Source organism: Amphiprion ocellaris, chromosome 2 (genome assembly GCF_022539595.1).
Source record: "Amphiprion ocellaris isolate individual 3 ecotype Okinawa chromosome 2, ASM2253959v1, whole genome shotgun sequence".
NCBI classification, from domain to species: Eukaryota; Metazoa; Chordata; class Actinopteri; family Pomacentridae; genus Amphiprion; species Amphiprion ocellaris.
The window spans coordinates 4320942-4340095 of NC_072767.1; the positions used below are offsets into that span (position 1 = coordinate 4320942).

At 37.9% G+C, this 19154-nt stretch overlaps 1 protein-coding gene across 1 annotated transcript in view; it reads right to left on the reverse strand.

The window, feature by feature from the left end:
• Positions 1 to 19154, reverse strand: part of xpr1a (xenotropic and polytropic retrovirus receptor 1a) — a 132939-nt gene that overhangs the window by 39949 nt on the left and 73836 nt on the right. Inside the window, exon 3 of the mRNA XM_055016386.1 lies at positions 5489 to 5590. Coding sequence (XP_054872361.1) covers positions 5489 to 5590 — 102 coding nt within the window. The remainder of the gene's footprint in view (positions 1 to 5488; positions 5591 to 19154) is intronic.

Consider the following 19154-nt stretch of genomic DNA (forward strand, 5'->3'; position numbering starts at 1 on the left):
GTCTCATTAGCATCTATCTACTCCACCACTGAGATTAGCTCTATTCTTTATGCCAGTCTGAAGTCATCCCAGACTAACAATGAAGCACAGTGATCTTTTTGGCCCCGTTCTTTGTCTGAATCTTTTCAAACTCTGCTTAGAATAAATAGTTGACAATTTTAGCTGCTGAGGAAGATGTTGAATTACAAATTGCGATTTTTCTGGCAGACATTCCAGTCTGAGTTATGCTATAAGTCAATTTTTAGCTCAGTATTGGCTGTGTAATGGATTGAAAACATGAGATAACATCAGTAATGTAACTGTCACACATGCATAACGGCAAGAATTTGCAAAACCAATAACATAACGGTTTAAACTCTGAGTCAGATGTGCTGCATAATATATATTCTAAATTCTAGACTGTACAATTTGCTAATCGCACGGTTTCAAATTGCAATTTTTGTGTGAATTGTGAACACAGAACTACCCCTAAGCTGCTGATTTCCATTCTGTCTTTGCATTTATGAGCAAACATGCTGGGTTTAAGTGTGTGTTCAAGCTGCCTAGTGATTTATTCCCATCTTTGCTTGTCATTTCCATCCCACTGTGGCTTCTAACTCATCAGCAAAGCCATAATTTGTTTCTGCACACATGTTTTCTGGCTGTAATAACACAGTCTAACTGTAGAAACTCACCCTGTGTCTATGACTTGCAGGTTTTTCTGGCAGCAGCAGAAAAAGTTACCCAAAGTTAATAAGCGTGAAATTTTGTTGAACATGGCAGATTCTGGTTTTGTTGTTTTCTGCTCATCTTTATCACTTTTGTCCCTCTTCTGTCATTTTGCATCAGTTTTGTGTATCTTTGGGACAGTTTTTTTCCTCTTTGTAGTCATTTGTTTATGGTTTTTGTCATTTTGCGTCTCTCTTTTCCTGTTTCGTGCCTCGTTTTTCTTATTTAGTGACATTTTGTGTCTTCTTTTTCTGGTTTCGTGTCCGGTTTTTGGTGTTTCGTTTCTCATTTGTCTTGTTTTGTGTCTCGTTTTTCTTGTTTAGTGTGACGTTTTGATTGTTTTACATGTCTTTGGGACAGTTTTGTCTCTTTATGACAAGAAACTCTGATCTATTCCATAATACTGATGCTCAAAGTTGGTCATAGAAAGAAATTAACAAAAAACACACTTGGTCTTTAGACTGTGACACCTGGATTGAATGTAAAATTGATCTGGTTTCCTTTTTTAACAGAATTCCAATGAGTTTTTTAGCTCTGAAAATTAAATGTGTCTATTTCCTGTACTGATGAAGTTGTGAGGCTCAGAAATGGTGGAAAAAGCTTATTGTGACCCATGACTATGTACTTCAGGGGCCTGTAATGAGCAAACTTGCTGGGTTTAAGTGTGTGTTCAAGCTGCCTAGCGATTTATTCCCATCTTTGCTCGTCATTTCCATCCCACTGTGGCTTTTAACTCATCAACAAAGCCATAATTTGTTTCTGCACACATGTTTCCAGGCTGTAATAACAGTCTAACTGTAGACACTGACCCTGCATCTATGACTTGCAGGTTTTTCCGGCAGCAGCAGAAACCACCAAACACTCTGACTGATGTTTCCTCACACTGGCAGCAGCCTGATAACAAACTCAATTATATTTGGTTTGAAACCTTCTGCCGGCCTGACAGTCGGGGCAACTGAGGCTCCGCTTGTCCTTAAGTGAGGAAAGCAGCACTTGCGACGCCGAGTTCTCACCGGTGACTTTCACGCTTTGTTGCTCGAACACACTCCCACACACACATTGTCCAGATGTCACACTACCTGCAGCTCCTCCCTGACGTCTACATTCACAGTAATCCTTCTACCGGACCTCCGTCATAACAACGCTCCGCTGAACACACGGCAACAGCAGGAGGCGTGAGAAAGTCACGACCCCGGCGGTCTGCTACAAGGAGTTTTAGATTAGATGTGAGGACGGAGCTAGGAACAGTTCATCTGTCTGGAGCTAATGAACCTGAAACAGACACGTGTTGGTGGGTTACATTTCCACTGGTGGGGGTGAAGTGGAATATTCCATAAAAAATCAATTAGAGTTTCCTACCTGACCAACTCACAATCAGTTAAAATGTTATGTGCAATAACTTCAGTGTATTTAGTGAAGCCATGCAAAGTTTTACCTTCATACTATGAATATTTTCAGAGTTACAGGCCTTTGGAGTACATAGAGGTGAGTTAAAGGTTCACATGTTTTAATTTGAGTTGAGCAAGAGGCTCAACCTAAATTAACCCTTGTGTCATCCTGCGGGTCAAAACTGACCCGTTTTAAAGTTTGAACATGTGGAAAAATATATATATTTTATCAGTGAAACTTCTGATGTCAACATTTTTGGGAAATCTTTGAATATTTTTTGGTGGAAAAAAAGAAATGTTAAAAATGTTTCTTAAGAACATTCACAAAAAAATAAACCAAAATCCAGTGAATTTCTGTTTTTGGTTTCTGTCTCCTGTACTTATGAAGTTTTGAGGCTCAAAAGTCCTGGAAAAAGTTACCAAAGTTAATAAGCGTGAAATTTTGGTGAACATGGCAGATTCTGGTTTTGTTGTTTTCTGCTCACTTTTGTCCCTCTTCTGTCATTTTGCATGAGTTTTGTGTATCTTTGGGACAGTTTTTTTTTCTTGTTGTAGTCATTTGTGTATGGTTTTTGTCATTTTGCGTCTCTCTTTTCCTGTTTCATGCCTCGTTTTTCTTATTTAGTGATATTTTGTGTCTTCTTTTTCTGGTTTTGTGTCCGGTTTTTGGTGTTTCGTGTCTCATTTGTCTTGTTCTGTGTCTCGTTTTTCTTGTTTAGTGTGACGTTTTGATTGTTTTACATGTCTTTGGGACAGTTTTGTCTCTTTATGACAAGAAACTCTGATCTATTCCATAATACTGATGCTCAAAGTTGGTTATAGAAAGAACAACAGAATTCCAATGTGTTTTTTAGCTCTGAAAATTGAATGTGTCTATCTCCTGTACTGATGAAGTTGTGAGGCTCAGAAATGGTGGAAAAAGCTTATTTGACCAATGGCCTGTAACTCTAAAAATATCCATAGTATAAAAGCAGAACTTTGCATGGCTTCATTAAATACATGAAAGTTGTTGTATATAACAAACAGCAGATTTTAACGAGGTTTATTTGGGAGCTTTTTTCAGATTTGGTCCATTTTATACAGAATGACCTTTCAGTTCCTCCTAAGTCTCCAGATGAAGATACTGTGAAATGTTATAATCCAGCAGCATTCTGCAAACCTGGCAAATACCTTCCGTTTCTTTTTGGTGTGTATTTAACCTGCAGTGATGAAAGTGTCGTCCAACAGGCTGGATTTTAGCGCAATGCAGCAGAACGGCTCTGAAAGGTCAAGGACCCCTTTCAGAGGCGGAAAGAGCTCGGTGGAGGCGAGAGTCTTACGTAAAGTCAGCGCACGATTTATCTCCATGGCCGGCTTTTTTAAACCTCCACCGCGGACATCAGATAAAGCTGCCTGTTGGACTCATTCTCTTGCTTGTGCCTGCTGTGTGTGGAGGGTAAACAAGACGCCTGAGAGCAGGACGGAGATGTTTTCATACGGAACGTTTAACCTCACAGCTCCCGTCTGCTGAGGCTGAAACACTGATGTGATGCGACTCTGCTGCTGTCAACAGACAGACACAAGTCACAGGAATCACTGAGATGTCTGGAAATGACACTTAAATGACTGTTTAGTTCCCTTCTGCTCTATTCTTTTGCTTCTAATAACTAACAGCACCTTCAGCTGTAAAAGGATGAGCTAATTTATCAAAGTTGTAGGTTGTTGGTGAATTATAATTTTGCTAAAAGGTGTCATGTAATGATTGGAAACGAAACTTAAATAACTGTTTAGTTCCATTCTGCTATATTCTTTTTCTACTCGCTTACATAATCATGGATAGACAACAGAACATACAGGTTTGGGTTTTGCAAAAAAAGTGCAATTATCTCCAAATATCATAATAATAACAAATTTTTAAAATTTGCCAACTTAAAATCTTCATAATTATGGTTAATAATGCCAGAACACTTAAAAATTTAAGTAAAATATTCTGGAAATATTAACTGTAGAGGTCTGGGGTAGGATAACTTGATCCATTCAGCTTTCCCTCAACTCTGACCAGTCTTCTTTTCTTTACTGCTGAAAAATATCCTCACAGCATGATGCCGCCACCACCGTGCTTTACTGTTAGCATGCTATTAGACAAGTAATGAGTAATACCACCAGAAATGATACCAAGAAATAGAAGCCAAATAGTTAAATTTTGGTTTCACTGGACCAGAGATTCTTGTTTGTCACAGTTTGAAACATTAAGTGGAACAACTTAATTTTTATGAGAATTTGTGCTTATGCAACTAATAACTAAACTGTAAAAGGATGAGCTAATTTCTCAAAGTCAGTCTAGGCTGTTGCTTAATTATAATTTTGCTTGACGTTGTCATGTAATGATTGGAAATGACACTTAAATGACTCTTTAGTTCCATTCTGCTATTCTATTCTTTTGCTAATCACTTACATATTCATAGACGATGGAATATACAGGATTGGGTTTTGCAAAAAAGTGCAATTATCTCCAAATATTAAGGTTTAACATGCATGTACAACTCTTTCAAAATAAAACGACTCTGCGTGTTGTCATTATCTGCAGTGGATAATGGATGGAGATAGTAAAAGGCTACCTAACAAGGCCTGTCCTCTCTGCGGCTTCGAAATACTGTTCAAGAAAAAATATTCAAGAGATTCAAAGCTGCTTCTGCGCTGCAGTAAATCAACCTCCTGCTAACAAGGTCCGCGATGATTTATACCCAGTTTGTGTGCCGCCGCTGTCATAAATCTGCCAGTAATATCCCATCATTACGAGCTGGAACAATCTTTCCAGTCAACCTTGGCCCTCTGCTGACCCGCCGAGGCTGCAGTTCCACAGACGGCCTGCAGAGGAAGCATCGCCTGGCTTTGAAAACCTCCCCCTTGAGCTGAAGTTCAAGACTACAAGCAGCCTCCTGCTACCAGAATACCAGAATATATTACGGCTTCTGTCTCATGTTACAGCGAACACACATTCTCCTTGGCTCCCTGAAATACTCTCAGCCCGGCTCCTGAACACAACCACCACTTCAGTCAGACACATTAGAGCCAACAGCATTTAGCGCTGAAGAAGTCTTTGAACGTCACAACTCAGGAAATAAACTGCACACAAAGCACAGAGCAACAACAGCTTACAAAATATTATTACACACCGCATGTAATCTAGTTAAAGCAGCAGTAAGTTAATTTATGATGAAGTCCAGAGTTCATTTATAGATGAAGGAAGCATTCTTTAAATCAAATTATGGACGCATTGCTTAATATCGGTCAACACAGCATTCTCTACAGTCACTATAGCTGTGTCAGGTATTCGATCTGAAACCACCGCTCTGACTGAGTTTGCTTTATTATGTTCTCCATCAATTACTACCTCAAGTGTAAATAAATACCTGAATAGAATGTGTTGATTTTCAGAAGCTCCTTCTCGCAGGTCTGGAAAAACCTCTCCTCAAACTTGGCATAGTATCTCTTCACCGTGTCTTCGTCTGTGACTGGAAAAAGAAGAAACAAAAACATGGTTGTTAGTTTTATTAGAGGTGGCAAAGCCCAATTGTAAGGTTGGTTTATGTTGTGAGAGGCACTGAATTATGAAGGTTTATGTAAAGAATAGCAACACGAACAGAAAATGTCAAAATATCAACCTCCTGCATCATCAAACACTCTAAAAATACCAAGTCAAAATTCTGTTTTAGTGAGTTAGATAAACTTTTTAAGTTGCGGACATTGTTTTCTTGGGTTGCGTTGGTATGTTAGTGTTGCCTCAGCTTTATACTGCGTGTAATTTAAACTCAGATTTCTGCAGTAGTTGATTTAAAACCACATTCAAGTTGAGATAACTTATTGAAATTAGCTTGAAAACTTAATTTTTCCTCATCTTGAGGTCAAAATTTTTAACTCCCCTCCATAACAGTTTAGAAACTAAACATCTTTAAAATTTGCCAAGTCAAAAACTGGGGTTCATAATAATGGTAAATAGTGCTATAAAACCTAAAAATTCCCGTAAAATATTCTGGAAATATAAATTGTAGAGTTCTGGAGTAGGATAACTTGACTCCTTCAGCTTTCAATCAACTCTGACCAGTCTTCTTGTCCCTATTGCTGAAAAATACCTCCACAGCATGATGATGCCACCACCGTGCTTGACTGCTGGCACGATATTACACAAGTAAAAAGTGATTTTTGTTTAATTATACCAGAGATTCTTTTTTATCACAGTCTGAAAAACTAAGTGGAGCAACTTATTTTTCATGAAAACTTGTGTTTATGCTACTAGTAGTTAACAACACCTTCAATTTAAGAGGAAAAGCTAATTTCTCTGAAGGAATGTAGTTTGTTGGTTGAATATTATTGTATTATTAGATGTCTTAACTCAAAAAGACAAATGTAAACTGTTGCGACAATTTTCTTTTTGGGCCAGAACTTTATTTTTTAGAGTGTAGTTTTATGCAAAGTAATAATTTGTAGAAAATTACAAAAAACTTTTTTTTACATTTCTGTAATTGACAAGCTCTACTGATGATCTGATTTCAGCTTAGGTGGTAAATCTTCTCTAAGTTAAGCGTAAATGTGCATTCAAGTAACATTTATTCCAGCTTTTATAACTAACATGATACCCGAGTTGAAAAAATCCACAATTTTGCAATAAATAATACGATACTGGAGCAAAAAAACATAACTTCTGATGTTTGCTCTCAGTGTTAATAGCAGTTGCTTGTTTTGGTGTCTGTCCATTCATGAATTAACCGACCAGCCGATCTTCCAAAACCTCAGAATATTCCTTTAAGGTCCACCAGCACCGAGCCAAACAGACATCCATTCAGAGTTACAATCAGATCAGCAGCTTCCTCCTGTCTCTCCTCTGTCTGACTAAACCCTGCACGTCTTTTTCAGGACCAGTCAATTCAATCAGCATCGATGCTTCGTCTCAAATGATGCTCGGCCTCATTCACAGCAGGTTACCCAACACCTGACGGAGCAGAAAACCCAGCCATTGACCGGTTACTGTATGAACGTACAGACGCACAGTGAACCTTTATGAAGCTCATACATACAGTGCTTTAAGAAAGAGTTCAAATCCCTTCACTTTTTTCACATTTTGTTACGTTGTAGCCTAATTGTATAATCAATTTAGACTCAGTATACCATATTGACAAAGCAGAAACACTATTTAAGAAGTTTTTGCCAATCTATTTAAAAATGATTAACTGAAATATCACATTGACGAACTATTCAGACCCTTTACTCGGCCGAAGCACCTTTGATAGTGATTACAGCTTTGAGACTTCTTGGATATGACCTGACAGGATTTGCAGTCCTGAATTTGGGGATTTTCTGCCACTTTACTCTTCATATCATGTCCAGCTTTGTCAAGTTGGACGGCCATTTTCAAGTCTCTCCAGTGATGTTTAATTGGATTCTCACAAGGGTCTGCTTGCACCACTTGACCAAGCCACTCCAGCGATGTCTTGGCCATGCATTTAGGGTCACTGTCGTGCTGAAAGGTGAACCCTCAATCCAGTCTAAGGTCCAGAGCTCTCTGGAGCAATATATATCTGTAATTTGCTCCTTTCCTTATTGCTTCTAGGTGAACCAATCAGAATGAGCAGCTGCCTCTAAGTCCAGCAGGTTTGTTTACTTTCTACAGCTGCTTCTGTTAAATTCTAAAATGTCTGAACCACGAATAAAACTCACTAAATGTTCTCCCGTCGGCTGCAAGAGTGAACCCAAGAGTCTTCATACACTCCCAGCATCTAAAGAACTGAACACTGAGTGGATCACTGTTATTGTTGATGGCAATGGAACCACAATAACAGGAAAATCTTTGGTGTTAGTGTGGCAATATATATCTGTAATTTGCCTCCTTTTTGCTATACTTTAATATTGACCAGCCTTCTCGTCTCTATTGCTGAAAAATACCTCCTTAGCATGATGCTGCCACTACCGTGCTTCGCTGTTGATGTGGTATTAGATGTAATGTTTAGAATAGAGGCCAAACGGTTCAATCTTGGTTTTATCAGACCAGTGAATCTTGTTTCTCACAGTCTGACATTCTTTTAAGATGCTTTTTTGCAAATTCCAAGCATGTTTTCATATGGGAGAAGCTTCTGTCTGGATACTCTGCCATAAATCGGCAGAATGCTGCAGAGACAGTTGTCTTGGAAATTTATCCATCTTCACACAGGATATCTGGAGCTCAGCCTGAGTGACAACAAGGCTCTTGGTCACCTCTCTTACTGAGAAAAGTTCCTCAGTTTGACTGGATAACCAACCCTAGGAGAGTCCTAGATACACAAAAATTCTTCCATTTAAGAACTTTGGAGGCTATTGTGATCTTGACAAAACTGTGCTTCAACACAATCCTGTCTGAGCTCTCCAAGAATCTTCGTCGACCTCACAGCCTGGTTTTTGCCTTCAACTAAGATATCTTACATAGACAGGTGTGCAGCTTTCCCAATTAGGTCCGATCAGCAGTATTTACCACAGCTGGACTCCAGCCAAGGTGTAGAAACATCTCAAAGATGTTGCAGACAAACGAGTCATACTGAAAGGTATGAATAATTTATGCAGATGCAAGGGGCCAAAATGCATTTTCTTCATAGAGTGAATCTAGATTTAGTCTTAGTGATAAGGTGAGGAACTTGGAATAAAGATGCTGCTTCTTTGTGTCTTTTGGAACCAGCTGAGGTGGTTCGGGCATCTGATTAGGATGCCTCCTGGGTGCATGTTTTCGGGGACACTGGGAGGAAATCCTGGGGAGAACTTTCTGGAGGGGTTCCGTATCTCATCTGGCCTGGGAACACCATGGTAACACCAAGGAGGATCTGGAAAACTTAGCTGAAGATTGGGTTGCCTCAAATGACCTGTTTAGTTTTCCGCCACAACGGCCCGACTGAATCAAAACAGATACGGAGGAGGATGTTTTCACATTATGAGGTATTGATTGTAGACTGATGAGGGGAAAAATGAACCCAGACAATTTTAGAATAATGCTGAATATAACAAAGTGTCACAAAACATGAAAAGGGGTCTGGATATATTCTGAATACACCATAAACTGCACAAACACTGCTGCTTGTTCTGTTAAATTCATTCAAAATGCCAAAAACAGCAACAGACCAGTGAGTATAATGACAACCAGGTCAAACCCCATCACATACATTCACTAAATGATCATACAATAATATATCTAAGTATGTACCATTCATATTCATCTCAACTACGTAAATGTCAGATGGAAAAGTTCATTCCAAGCAGAATAAATGTAGGTTTTGCTGGATAATGCAGCTACAATATCAGATCCAAAGGTGACACCGCTTTGTAAACATTAGCTATTATATAAAGTGAGCCTCGGCTGCAGCTGCTATATGGAGAGGCTTTCTACTCGACATAGTAATAAAAAAGAGATGCCCCAGGCTGCAGTCTGTCAATATCACTGCTCTACTCACTGCAGCAGGAGTGTATAAGGTTGAGATGAAAAGGTGAAAAAATGTCCAACAGCAGCTTCGACTCCAAACAGCTTTACAAGAAATGAAAAACTATCAAGATAATCAATTATAAGTTAATTAAAGTGTGTTTGGTGTTGCTCACCCTAAAGTAAACTATAAAAGGACAAATCCATGTGAAGCAAAGGAAAAGAACGTTTCCTACAGCAAAAAGAAAGGCTGAAAAATACACTTCCTGATCATAGCAAATAGTTCAGAGCTTCAGTAAAAAGCAACTGGACCTTTGTATTGAGAAGTAGTATTCAATAAGTATCCAAAACAAGATCATCACAGTCATGACAACAGTTGAAAATGGGGCTGCTGACTTTGTTTTATGAATGAATATGTGGTTTGCATGTGTAGTAGTTCATAAATAAGAACAAATTTCCATGTAGAATCAACTTAAATCTAAGACAAAGAGGAGAAAGCTGGGAGAGAGTCCAGGAAAACAGCTGTTGTAGTAGCAGATGGTGATACAGAGGGAAAGTTAGCATTAAAATGTGGGAATAAAAAGATGGAAATAGTGGATATAACTTCATTTAACAGAGTCCACAATGCACTTATTACTCTGTCTGTCTGGATAGTTCACTTGTAGGTGCGGAGAAGGTAAGAAAAGAAGGAGAAGGATGATGAAAATGCAATTTAGTGGGGGAAAAACACATTAAACCTACTAAAAGAAGGAATAAATGTAGACAATGGACGAAAAATGCAACAGAAAATGCTGCCGATGGATGGATGGATGGATGATGGACGGACGGACGGATGGACAGACGGACGGATGGATGGATGATGGACGGATGGACAGACGGACGGATGGATGGATGGGTGGATGGATGGATGGGTGGATGGATGGATGGATGGATGGATGGGTGGATGGATGGATGGGTGGATGGGTGGGTGGATGGGTGGCTGGATGGATGGGTAGCTGGATGGATGGACGGACGGACGGACGGACAGACGGACAACCGGATGCTCAAACAGCTGACTGATCGGCTGGCTCGCGTTAGCGGTTAGCTGAGTGACTGAGCACCTGGCCGGCCAGTGTTTTTCCTCGACACACTGACTAATGATCCAACATTCTCCTTCAGTCAGACCTGCAGGCCATCAGCAAACTGAGCAGCGATGTGATTCAAAGTAAAAGGTCACGCTGCTAATGAACAGTTTGAATGAAAGAGCACTAAAGGATGGAGACGCAGAGGGAAAGACGAGGTGGAGTACATGAACTGTGGATCATTTAGCATAAATACACCAAAACAAATCTGGTATGGCTGTAAAACTACTGTCAATTCGCTTTTACAAAATCATCTTAAAGGTTCCATAATGCAAACATCTAATTATCTGGGTTTTTTCTTTTTGTTTAGTTTTTTTGTGTTGTTATGAACTTGAAGGTGGAAAAAAACTGCTAAGACATAAAGATGTGTACTTCTGCCATTCCTCAACCCACCCCTTGACTAGATGACCTCATAGATTTACAAGCCAGAAAGAATTTTACTAAACTCCCATGCATCAGCAAACTAATAGTCATCCATTATAGCTCCGCCCCCTCACTGCTTCCAGGTGAACCAATCAGAATGAGCAGCTGCCTCTCAGTCCAAAAGGTTTGTTTACTTTCTCCAGCTGCTTCTGCTAAACTCTAAAGTGTCTGAACCATGAATAAAACTCACCAAATGTTCTCCTGTTGGCTGCAGGAGTGAACGCAAGAGTCTTCATGCACTCCCAGCATCTAAAGGACTGAAAACCCACTGGATTATTGTTGTTATTGCTGGCAATGTCCCCAGAACAATAGGAAAGCCCTTAGTGTTAGCGCTTTGTGTAATAATGTGGCTAACATTAGCTTTGATAAGCTCTGACCTGTAGGTATGCCTACAGGTCAGAGCTCTGTGGAAGTTATAATGCTGTTTATTTTCACCATTTATGTCTGAGCTGTCAATCACAGACTCAGAGAGAGTCTTCTTCCTGAAGGGGGTGGGGACAGCAGTAGCTAAGCAGCATTTAAATCTACAGACACTGAAACAGCTCAATTAGCACAGAACTAAAAGCAGAAGTCATGATGAAATTAGTCATCTTTGTGGTATTTTAGGCTGAAAAATTGAAATGCACATTGTGGGGACATGTGAGGCTTTGATTAATTTGCTGAAAAATGGTAAAATGTGGAGCCTTTAATGAAAGAAACCTTCTCATCAAGCTTCTGATATAAACTGACTGTCTGCACTGGGATCTCTGGAAACTGTGTAATATTTTAAAATGCATGGAATCATGAAATTATCTCAGTTACCTGATGATCTTTCATCAGAGGCAGAATATTTTAACATATCTTTTTCTAAATGTCAGGTGGTATTTACTCCCAGAGCTCCTCCGGCATTCATTTAAAAAAACAGCAAATGTCAGGAGAGTTACCTGTAATTTCAGTCCTATATTGATAAAAAAAAACGTATTTTGACAGATTACCAGTGGTTATAGATATTATACACTGATGAAAACACATTCATTCACCATTTTAGTTGAGAAAACATTTGTAATTATACAAGATATAACTTGTTTTATTTCATTTAAAAAGGGTAAAATTACAGAACCAATAATTTTTCTGTTGTCATTAACTGTCTGCAATTTTTTAAATATATATTTATAATATTAGTTTATTCACCAGTTTATTTGTGAAAACATCTGCAGTTATACCAGATATATTTTATATTATTTACTTTTCAAAAAGCTTAACATTACAGAAGCTAATTTTTTTCTGTTGTCACTGAATGTATATAATTTAAGAAATATATATTTATAATAATACTTTATTCACCTGTTTAGTTGTAAAAACATCCATAATTACACAAAATGTCGATTATTTTATTTATTTTTAAAAAGTGTAAAATTACAGAACCAATATTTTTTCCTGTTGTCACTAACTGTATGTCATTTTAGACATATATATTTACAATATTAAACAGAAATGCATTAATTTAATCTAATATCTCTAAAATCATTTTTTGTAAAAGTACATTGAATGTGCAGAGGCATTTTAACAGTCAAAAATTGCCACATTTCTTTTAAAAATATTACATTTTGTGGTTTTTAAGAATAATAGGATTTATATATATATATATATATATATATATATATATATATATATATATATATATATATTTACATTAGACATTTAAATTCAGTATATTTTTTGTAATCAAGTTGGATTTTCATGTGTTTTTACAAATAGTAAAATCAAAAGGAAATGCTTAGTAAAATTACCGATTTTCTTCTTTTACAGTGCAGTATTTTTTTTTTTAAATATTTGTGCTTTTTATTAATTTTTAGAGTGTCAAGCTCTGAATCACACGTCCACAGATGTTTCGGAGGACGGTACATTTTGTGAAATTTTCTCCCACCTGTACATCCGCTGACAGAGTGTGTCGGTGGAGCTGCTCTAAATGAAAGTGTTGATGGTTTTCAGGTAGGAGGTCATGAAACGAAGCTGCACTTGTGTCTTTTTGTTTCCTGCTGACCTGCTACATGCAGAAACACATCAGTGTAGGAGTGTATCTGCACACAACATGCACACATCTCTTTCTGTTCGTATATCGATGCGGTGTGGAAGAACAAACGCATGAGTCCGAGTCAGAGTTCATCTTTGAATTCAGGCTCACAGCTGCTGAGGTTTTACTAGCAGACTCAACAACATCTCCATCTTCCTCCTACATCCCCACGCTTCACCTTCAACACCTCATAGCTCCACTGTTCATCTGCCTCTAAAAATTAACTGTATTACAGAGGAAAAGCAATAAAACCTAATTACAGGAACATTCTAAATTTACAGAATGACTGCAGCGCGTCATATATCTCTGATTTAATCAGCAGCATCAGATCCATGGTAATCTGACAGCGTCTCCCTCAGCTGCACTGTGGGACTTCTCATTATTTCTCATCTGGGTGGTTTATAATTGAGGTGGCTTTCTGGAGGTCGACAGCTTTCACCAAATGGGTCTGAAGGTAGATAAAAGTTTGGGAAATGAACGTTTAAACAAACTGACAGGACAGAGAATGTATGCAGAACGTTTGCATGAAACCTACGCTGTCGTCAATGAAGCACCAAGCATCAGAGAAGAGTTTAGTTTTACCCCAAGAACATCCATTCAGATGCATTTAATGTTAAATACCCACATACTCAGAAAAATGAAAGTGCTGACTGGAACTAGAAATGGTTCTTTGCAGTGATGCCAAAAAAACAACCATTTTTAGTCCTGCAAAGAATATTTTAGCAACAATTTCTTTAACGAACCATTTCTACAAACATCTCTTTAGAGAAATGCCAAATGTGTGTCCAAAACCATCAACAACGGTTCCTTCAGGAAAAACAGGTTCTTTAATTTTCAAGATAATTCCTTTGGGTTCAATAAAGAACTTATTTCTGATGGTTCTTTGAGCATTTTTGATCAAACTGTTGTGTAGGTTGAAAAAAAAAGCACATAAACAGAGTTCTTTTAACATTCTTCCAAGTATCTTTAGCAAAAAATAGGTTCTTCAATTTTAAGAAAAGTTCTTTGTGGTCCAACCTGTTTCAGTACAGAACCTCATTTTAAATTTGAAATCAAATAATTAAGTGCAATGTGAAAAACAAGCATATAAACAGAGTTCTTGGTTGTTTATTAATATTTCTTTCAACGTTCCTCCAAGTATCTTTAGCAAAAAGTACGTTCTTCAGTTTTCAAGAAGGCTCTTTGTGGACCAAACTGCATCAGTACAGAACTTCTTCTCAGTGGTTCTGTGAGCATTTTACATCAAGTTACTCTGTTCAAAGTGAAAAACACATGACTTTAGCTGTTGAATGTTTCTAAACGTTCTTCCAAGTATCTCCAGCAAAAGCAAGTTCTTCAATTTTCAAAGAAAGTTTTTTGTGGATTCAAACTAGAAATCAAGAAAGAACGAATGCATTTGACAGCTACAGACACACTGATGTTATGAACCTTTATGCACGATAAGAATTTGTTGCATTTCTGGATTTTTGGTTATAATACGTTTAATATTTTGGATTCTGGACTGTTGGTTGGACAGAACAACATGTTGAGAAACTGTGATAGACATTTCTCACCGTTTCATTAGTTTTATAGACAAAAAAATTTGAATTAAAAATTGAGGAAAGTGAAAATAATCATCAGTTGCAGCTCTAATTTCATGCCATTACCTGCTCCTGAACCGAATAACTCCAATAAAACAAAGAACCTTTAGCGCTTTAAAGAAGAACCATCCCCTAAACAAAGAGGTTCTTTAATGGCGATGGCACCGAAGGACCTTCTAAAGAACCATTTAGGAACCATTATTTTTTCTGAGAGAAGACACCATAATCCTTCTAAAACATCTGCAGGGTTTCACCGATTATCTCACACTTCAAGATTTCATTTTTTGCAGTTTTTGTTCAGATGTCAGCCTCCTCTCCCTAATGTGGGAATGTCCATCCTCTAGCTGATGTTTAAAGGTTCCCTGCAGGTCTGAATGTGCTGACGTTTGTTTTATGCACTGCAGTGGAGAATAAAGGACCTGCAGGGCTGTGTGGTGATAGACTTCTTACTGTGAGTCTTTGTGTGTTTAGACTGTGTGTTTCGGACTTCAGTTTGTTTCAAATGTCCAAAAAAACTGTCATGTTCCTTCAGAGAACTAAACAGACCCAAGTTTAGAACATCTGTGAGGACATGCAGTCAGTAATTAAGATGTTTTTACACCAACCAGGACGGATGATTTACAGCAGCTGAGCCTCTCATTTAGCTCCCGGCATCATAACTGTTTCTCCAGGATCTAATTCATCCAAAGCTACAGAAAAATCAATATATGGTTTAATTAGGTTTAGGAATGTTTAACTGCTGTAAGTTATAGCCCTGAACTGAGCAAATCTAAGCAATGAAAAGGCTCATATTTTGTTTTCTCACCTTCAAATAAGTTCATGAATCAAGTACTGGATTGACACTTTAAATACCCAAAATGGTAAAATAAAATGTATGTGGGTCAGTCTGGGGGGAAATCAGACGTAATTCAGGAAATATGCTGCTGCATCGGGTGAAATTAGCCTCATGTGTTGTTCAATTTCAACTTGAATACAACAAAAAAGCAACTTTCTGCATAGAATAAAAACCTACATACCCCTGTAAACAACAGTTTTTGTCTCCTACCAATGAATCTGCAACATAATTTTGTCAAAACTGCAAAAAACTTGAACTTTGTCTTGCCATACTTGCAAAATATCAAATTCTATCGATGTTAGAGGCTGTAAAAGTTGTAGAAATGTCAACCAAAGTCTACATTTTTACCAAGAAATATGGATCCATCCATATATATATACACTCACAGGAAACTTTCTGAAACCCCAAAACCACCCTAACTTGAAAATTTTGCTCTTTTTCCCATTTTCAAGGGCCAATAATTTAAAAAAACGTCCTCTGCTTGAGACATTCAATCATTTAGATCACCTAGAAAAGATTCCGTCTCTGTTCTCACCCAATTTCATGTCTGTGGGAGTTAAATTTCTGGAGATATTGAACCTTTAAAATGGCTTTCTAGGTAAGATTTTACTTTTTGAGGGTGAAAATACATAAATTTTCAAATTTTAAAACAGATGAAATTCTCAAAATTCAGCCAGAATATCTGACAGAATTCAGTTCTGAGAGACAATAAACAAATAAATATCTGAATTGACATGAACTGACCCTAGAGGAAAATATCAGTGTTCAAGGCTTTTTTTCAAATCTGTACTTTGCATTTTTGATGCATCTGCACATGTTCATGCATCATTTCTACACGCAAATGGAGGATATTCTCATATTGGTGCACATATTTATTCAAATTAAAAGCTTATTAAAAGTGTGTTGATGGTTGGCCGTAGAAAATATTACAGAATTTTGACAATTTAAAATGTGTGTTGTTTAAAAAAATACTAATTACACCAACTTCTGAGAGTTATTTAAGAAATAAACCAAATTCATCCTTTAAACATGCATCTATTGTGTCTCAGCTTTCACAGCTCAAAGTGATGCTTGACTGTTGTCTGAAAAATGCATATTTACTTAATTCCAAGTGCTATAAAATGAAGCAGAGGCAGCGCATTTGTGTCCTTTAAGTGTCTCGACCAGCAAAGTCAGCGTCAGCACCGACAGCCGGAGGTGAATGAACCACATCAGGTGGTTTTATGTCCAAAATAATGAGACGTATTCGGGTGCAGCACACTATGAATACAGCAGATCCAGTCCACTTTATTGTGTTCATTCACCGGCTTCACTTTTTCTCAGACAAAGAATTGTGCTGGTAGCAAGAAAAACAACTCTTGACCTACAGTATTCCCCGGGCGGCTCGTAGCAGGCAGCTAACCCCTTCTTCTGTAGATTGTATAAATAAATGATGAGACAGCTTCCCCAGAACCCCCCAAACACACACTCCCCACCCCCAACTTCTTATATTCCCATGCCGGCATCCTGTGACGCGACCCCGTAAAACCAGCGCATAAATCCTACATGGAGACCCTGCAGGAGACGGATTTATAGACACAAACATGCATGTCGCTCCGTCGCAGCAAACTGATTCTGCTTTCTTTTAGTTTCACATTTCTCAAGCTCAGGCGAGACAATGGAGATAAAAATCAACCTGAAGAGAAAGGACAGAAGCATCAATTTCTTCCTAAAAGAAAGCCCTAAACAAGTTGGGTTTCCTGCTTTTTTTAAGCCCCATTTATCCCATTTTACGACACCTCCCTGCGCGATATCAACTCTATTCTGATGGCATTATCGTCCCGGGAGCCGAGGAGGCCATTACATGATGATTGTTGCTCCGTTTATCTCGTCCCTGCAAGCTCACAGGTGTAAAATCGCAGCGGCTATAAAGGAGAATGGGATTGAATCAACTTTATTATTAATCTAGAGAGACAAAAAAAACAGAGTGAGTGCATGAAAACAACTTCCAGGCTTTAAAGGAAGCAAACACAAACACTCAAACCAGCCAGACAACACCCCCCACCTCCATCCTTCACCCCCTTTTTTTCTCACTTATTCCCATTCAGCCCTGCAGCCACAATTAATTCTACCAATCATGTCTCTCTCAGAGGCCAGGGAGCATTAAGAATGCACACTGACTGGGTGAGACTGTGATTCTGGAAGCACCGGAGGCAGCAGCAGGAACTATACCGTGGCTCCACATCCATTGTTGTACTATTTATACTGGCAGACTGCAAGCTAAGCAGCTCCACAATAAATAAAAAAAGAAATAAACTGCAGACGGGTGAATGTGAAGGAGGGGATCGCACGTTTGGAGAAGTGTTAATATCTTGGTGGAAAGTGAAAGACAAGAGCTTGGTAAGAGGGGAAGAGTAGCAGCGAGAGGCCAGATGGGCTGCGAGATGATCCCAGAAACCAAAAGAAAAAAGACAAAACACCCGAATGCACCGGCGAATAAAGAAAGGAGGGGACAGAACGAAGGGGGGGAATGATATATATAGAAAGAGAAAGACAGAAAGTCATAAAGGAAAAAGAGTAGATGGGATATAAGCACTCTAAAAGCTTTGTTTGAGTGAAGCAAATATTCCAATTACACCCTTTTTTCTACTACTTAACTGTACAGAAAGCTTTAAATTGGCTAAAATTGAAAGGTGTAAGAAGAAAAAGTACAAGATCCAAGAAAGTGAAAGAGGAAAACATACACTGAAGATGATTAAAATCAAGTTGTTGACTTGTTAACGTGTCCATATGGTGTATTTTCTATGCTGGAAGACACAAAAACAGCAAAATAAGCAGTAAAATGCCATTATTGAGCATCTGTAGCTTGAAACTCCAGCGTCGAGTCATCATTGTTATATAAAACATTTAATAATAATAACTTTATCATTTATCAATTTAGACAAATCATAAAAACAAATTCAAACAAATCCCAGACATTAAGTATAAAAGAGACAGCATAGTCAAGTCAAGTCAGTGTTTTTTTTATGAAGCACACATAAAAAAGTGCTTTTTGGTAGCAAAATAAATAAATAAATAAAATTATTGGAGTTATAAAATAACCAAACATGTTGAAATATTGAAGTTACTATGCTCTAGTGATATTTATGGAGTGATTTTACTGAGAAAATCACAAATTAGGGATTAAAACTCTATAAAAAACTAAAAAAGTTTTGCTTTACCTGTCTATGCTACTATATATTAATTCTGAGACTCTACAGTGCTATTGTTTGTGAGGAATGACCTAATGTAATATTAAAGCAATATTATGGCTAAACCCTTCTGTACAATTAGTAACGGATCTAAACCTAACTAATTTCAGTAAAAGGCTGAAACCTTAATAATCATAGAGATTAACCTGACTAATTCAGAAAAAAATCTACTATCCTACAAAAATGCACATGAAAACTCAACAAATCCCAGTTGAAATCCTAGTTCCCTTATAAGCCGACTGTGTTTTTATTGTTTTTTGAAATTTATATGATTTGTGCCGTGTGTTTTTTTGTATCAACAGTCTCAAAAGGACAGATTCTGAAGGAACCAAACAACTTTCTAGAGATCATGTTTCTGGTTCAATCCAGCAATATGACAGAATTACTCCAATATTACTGCAT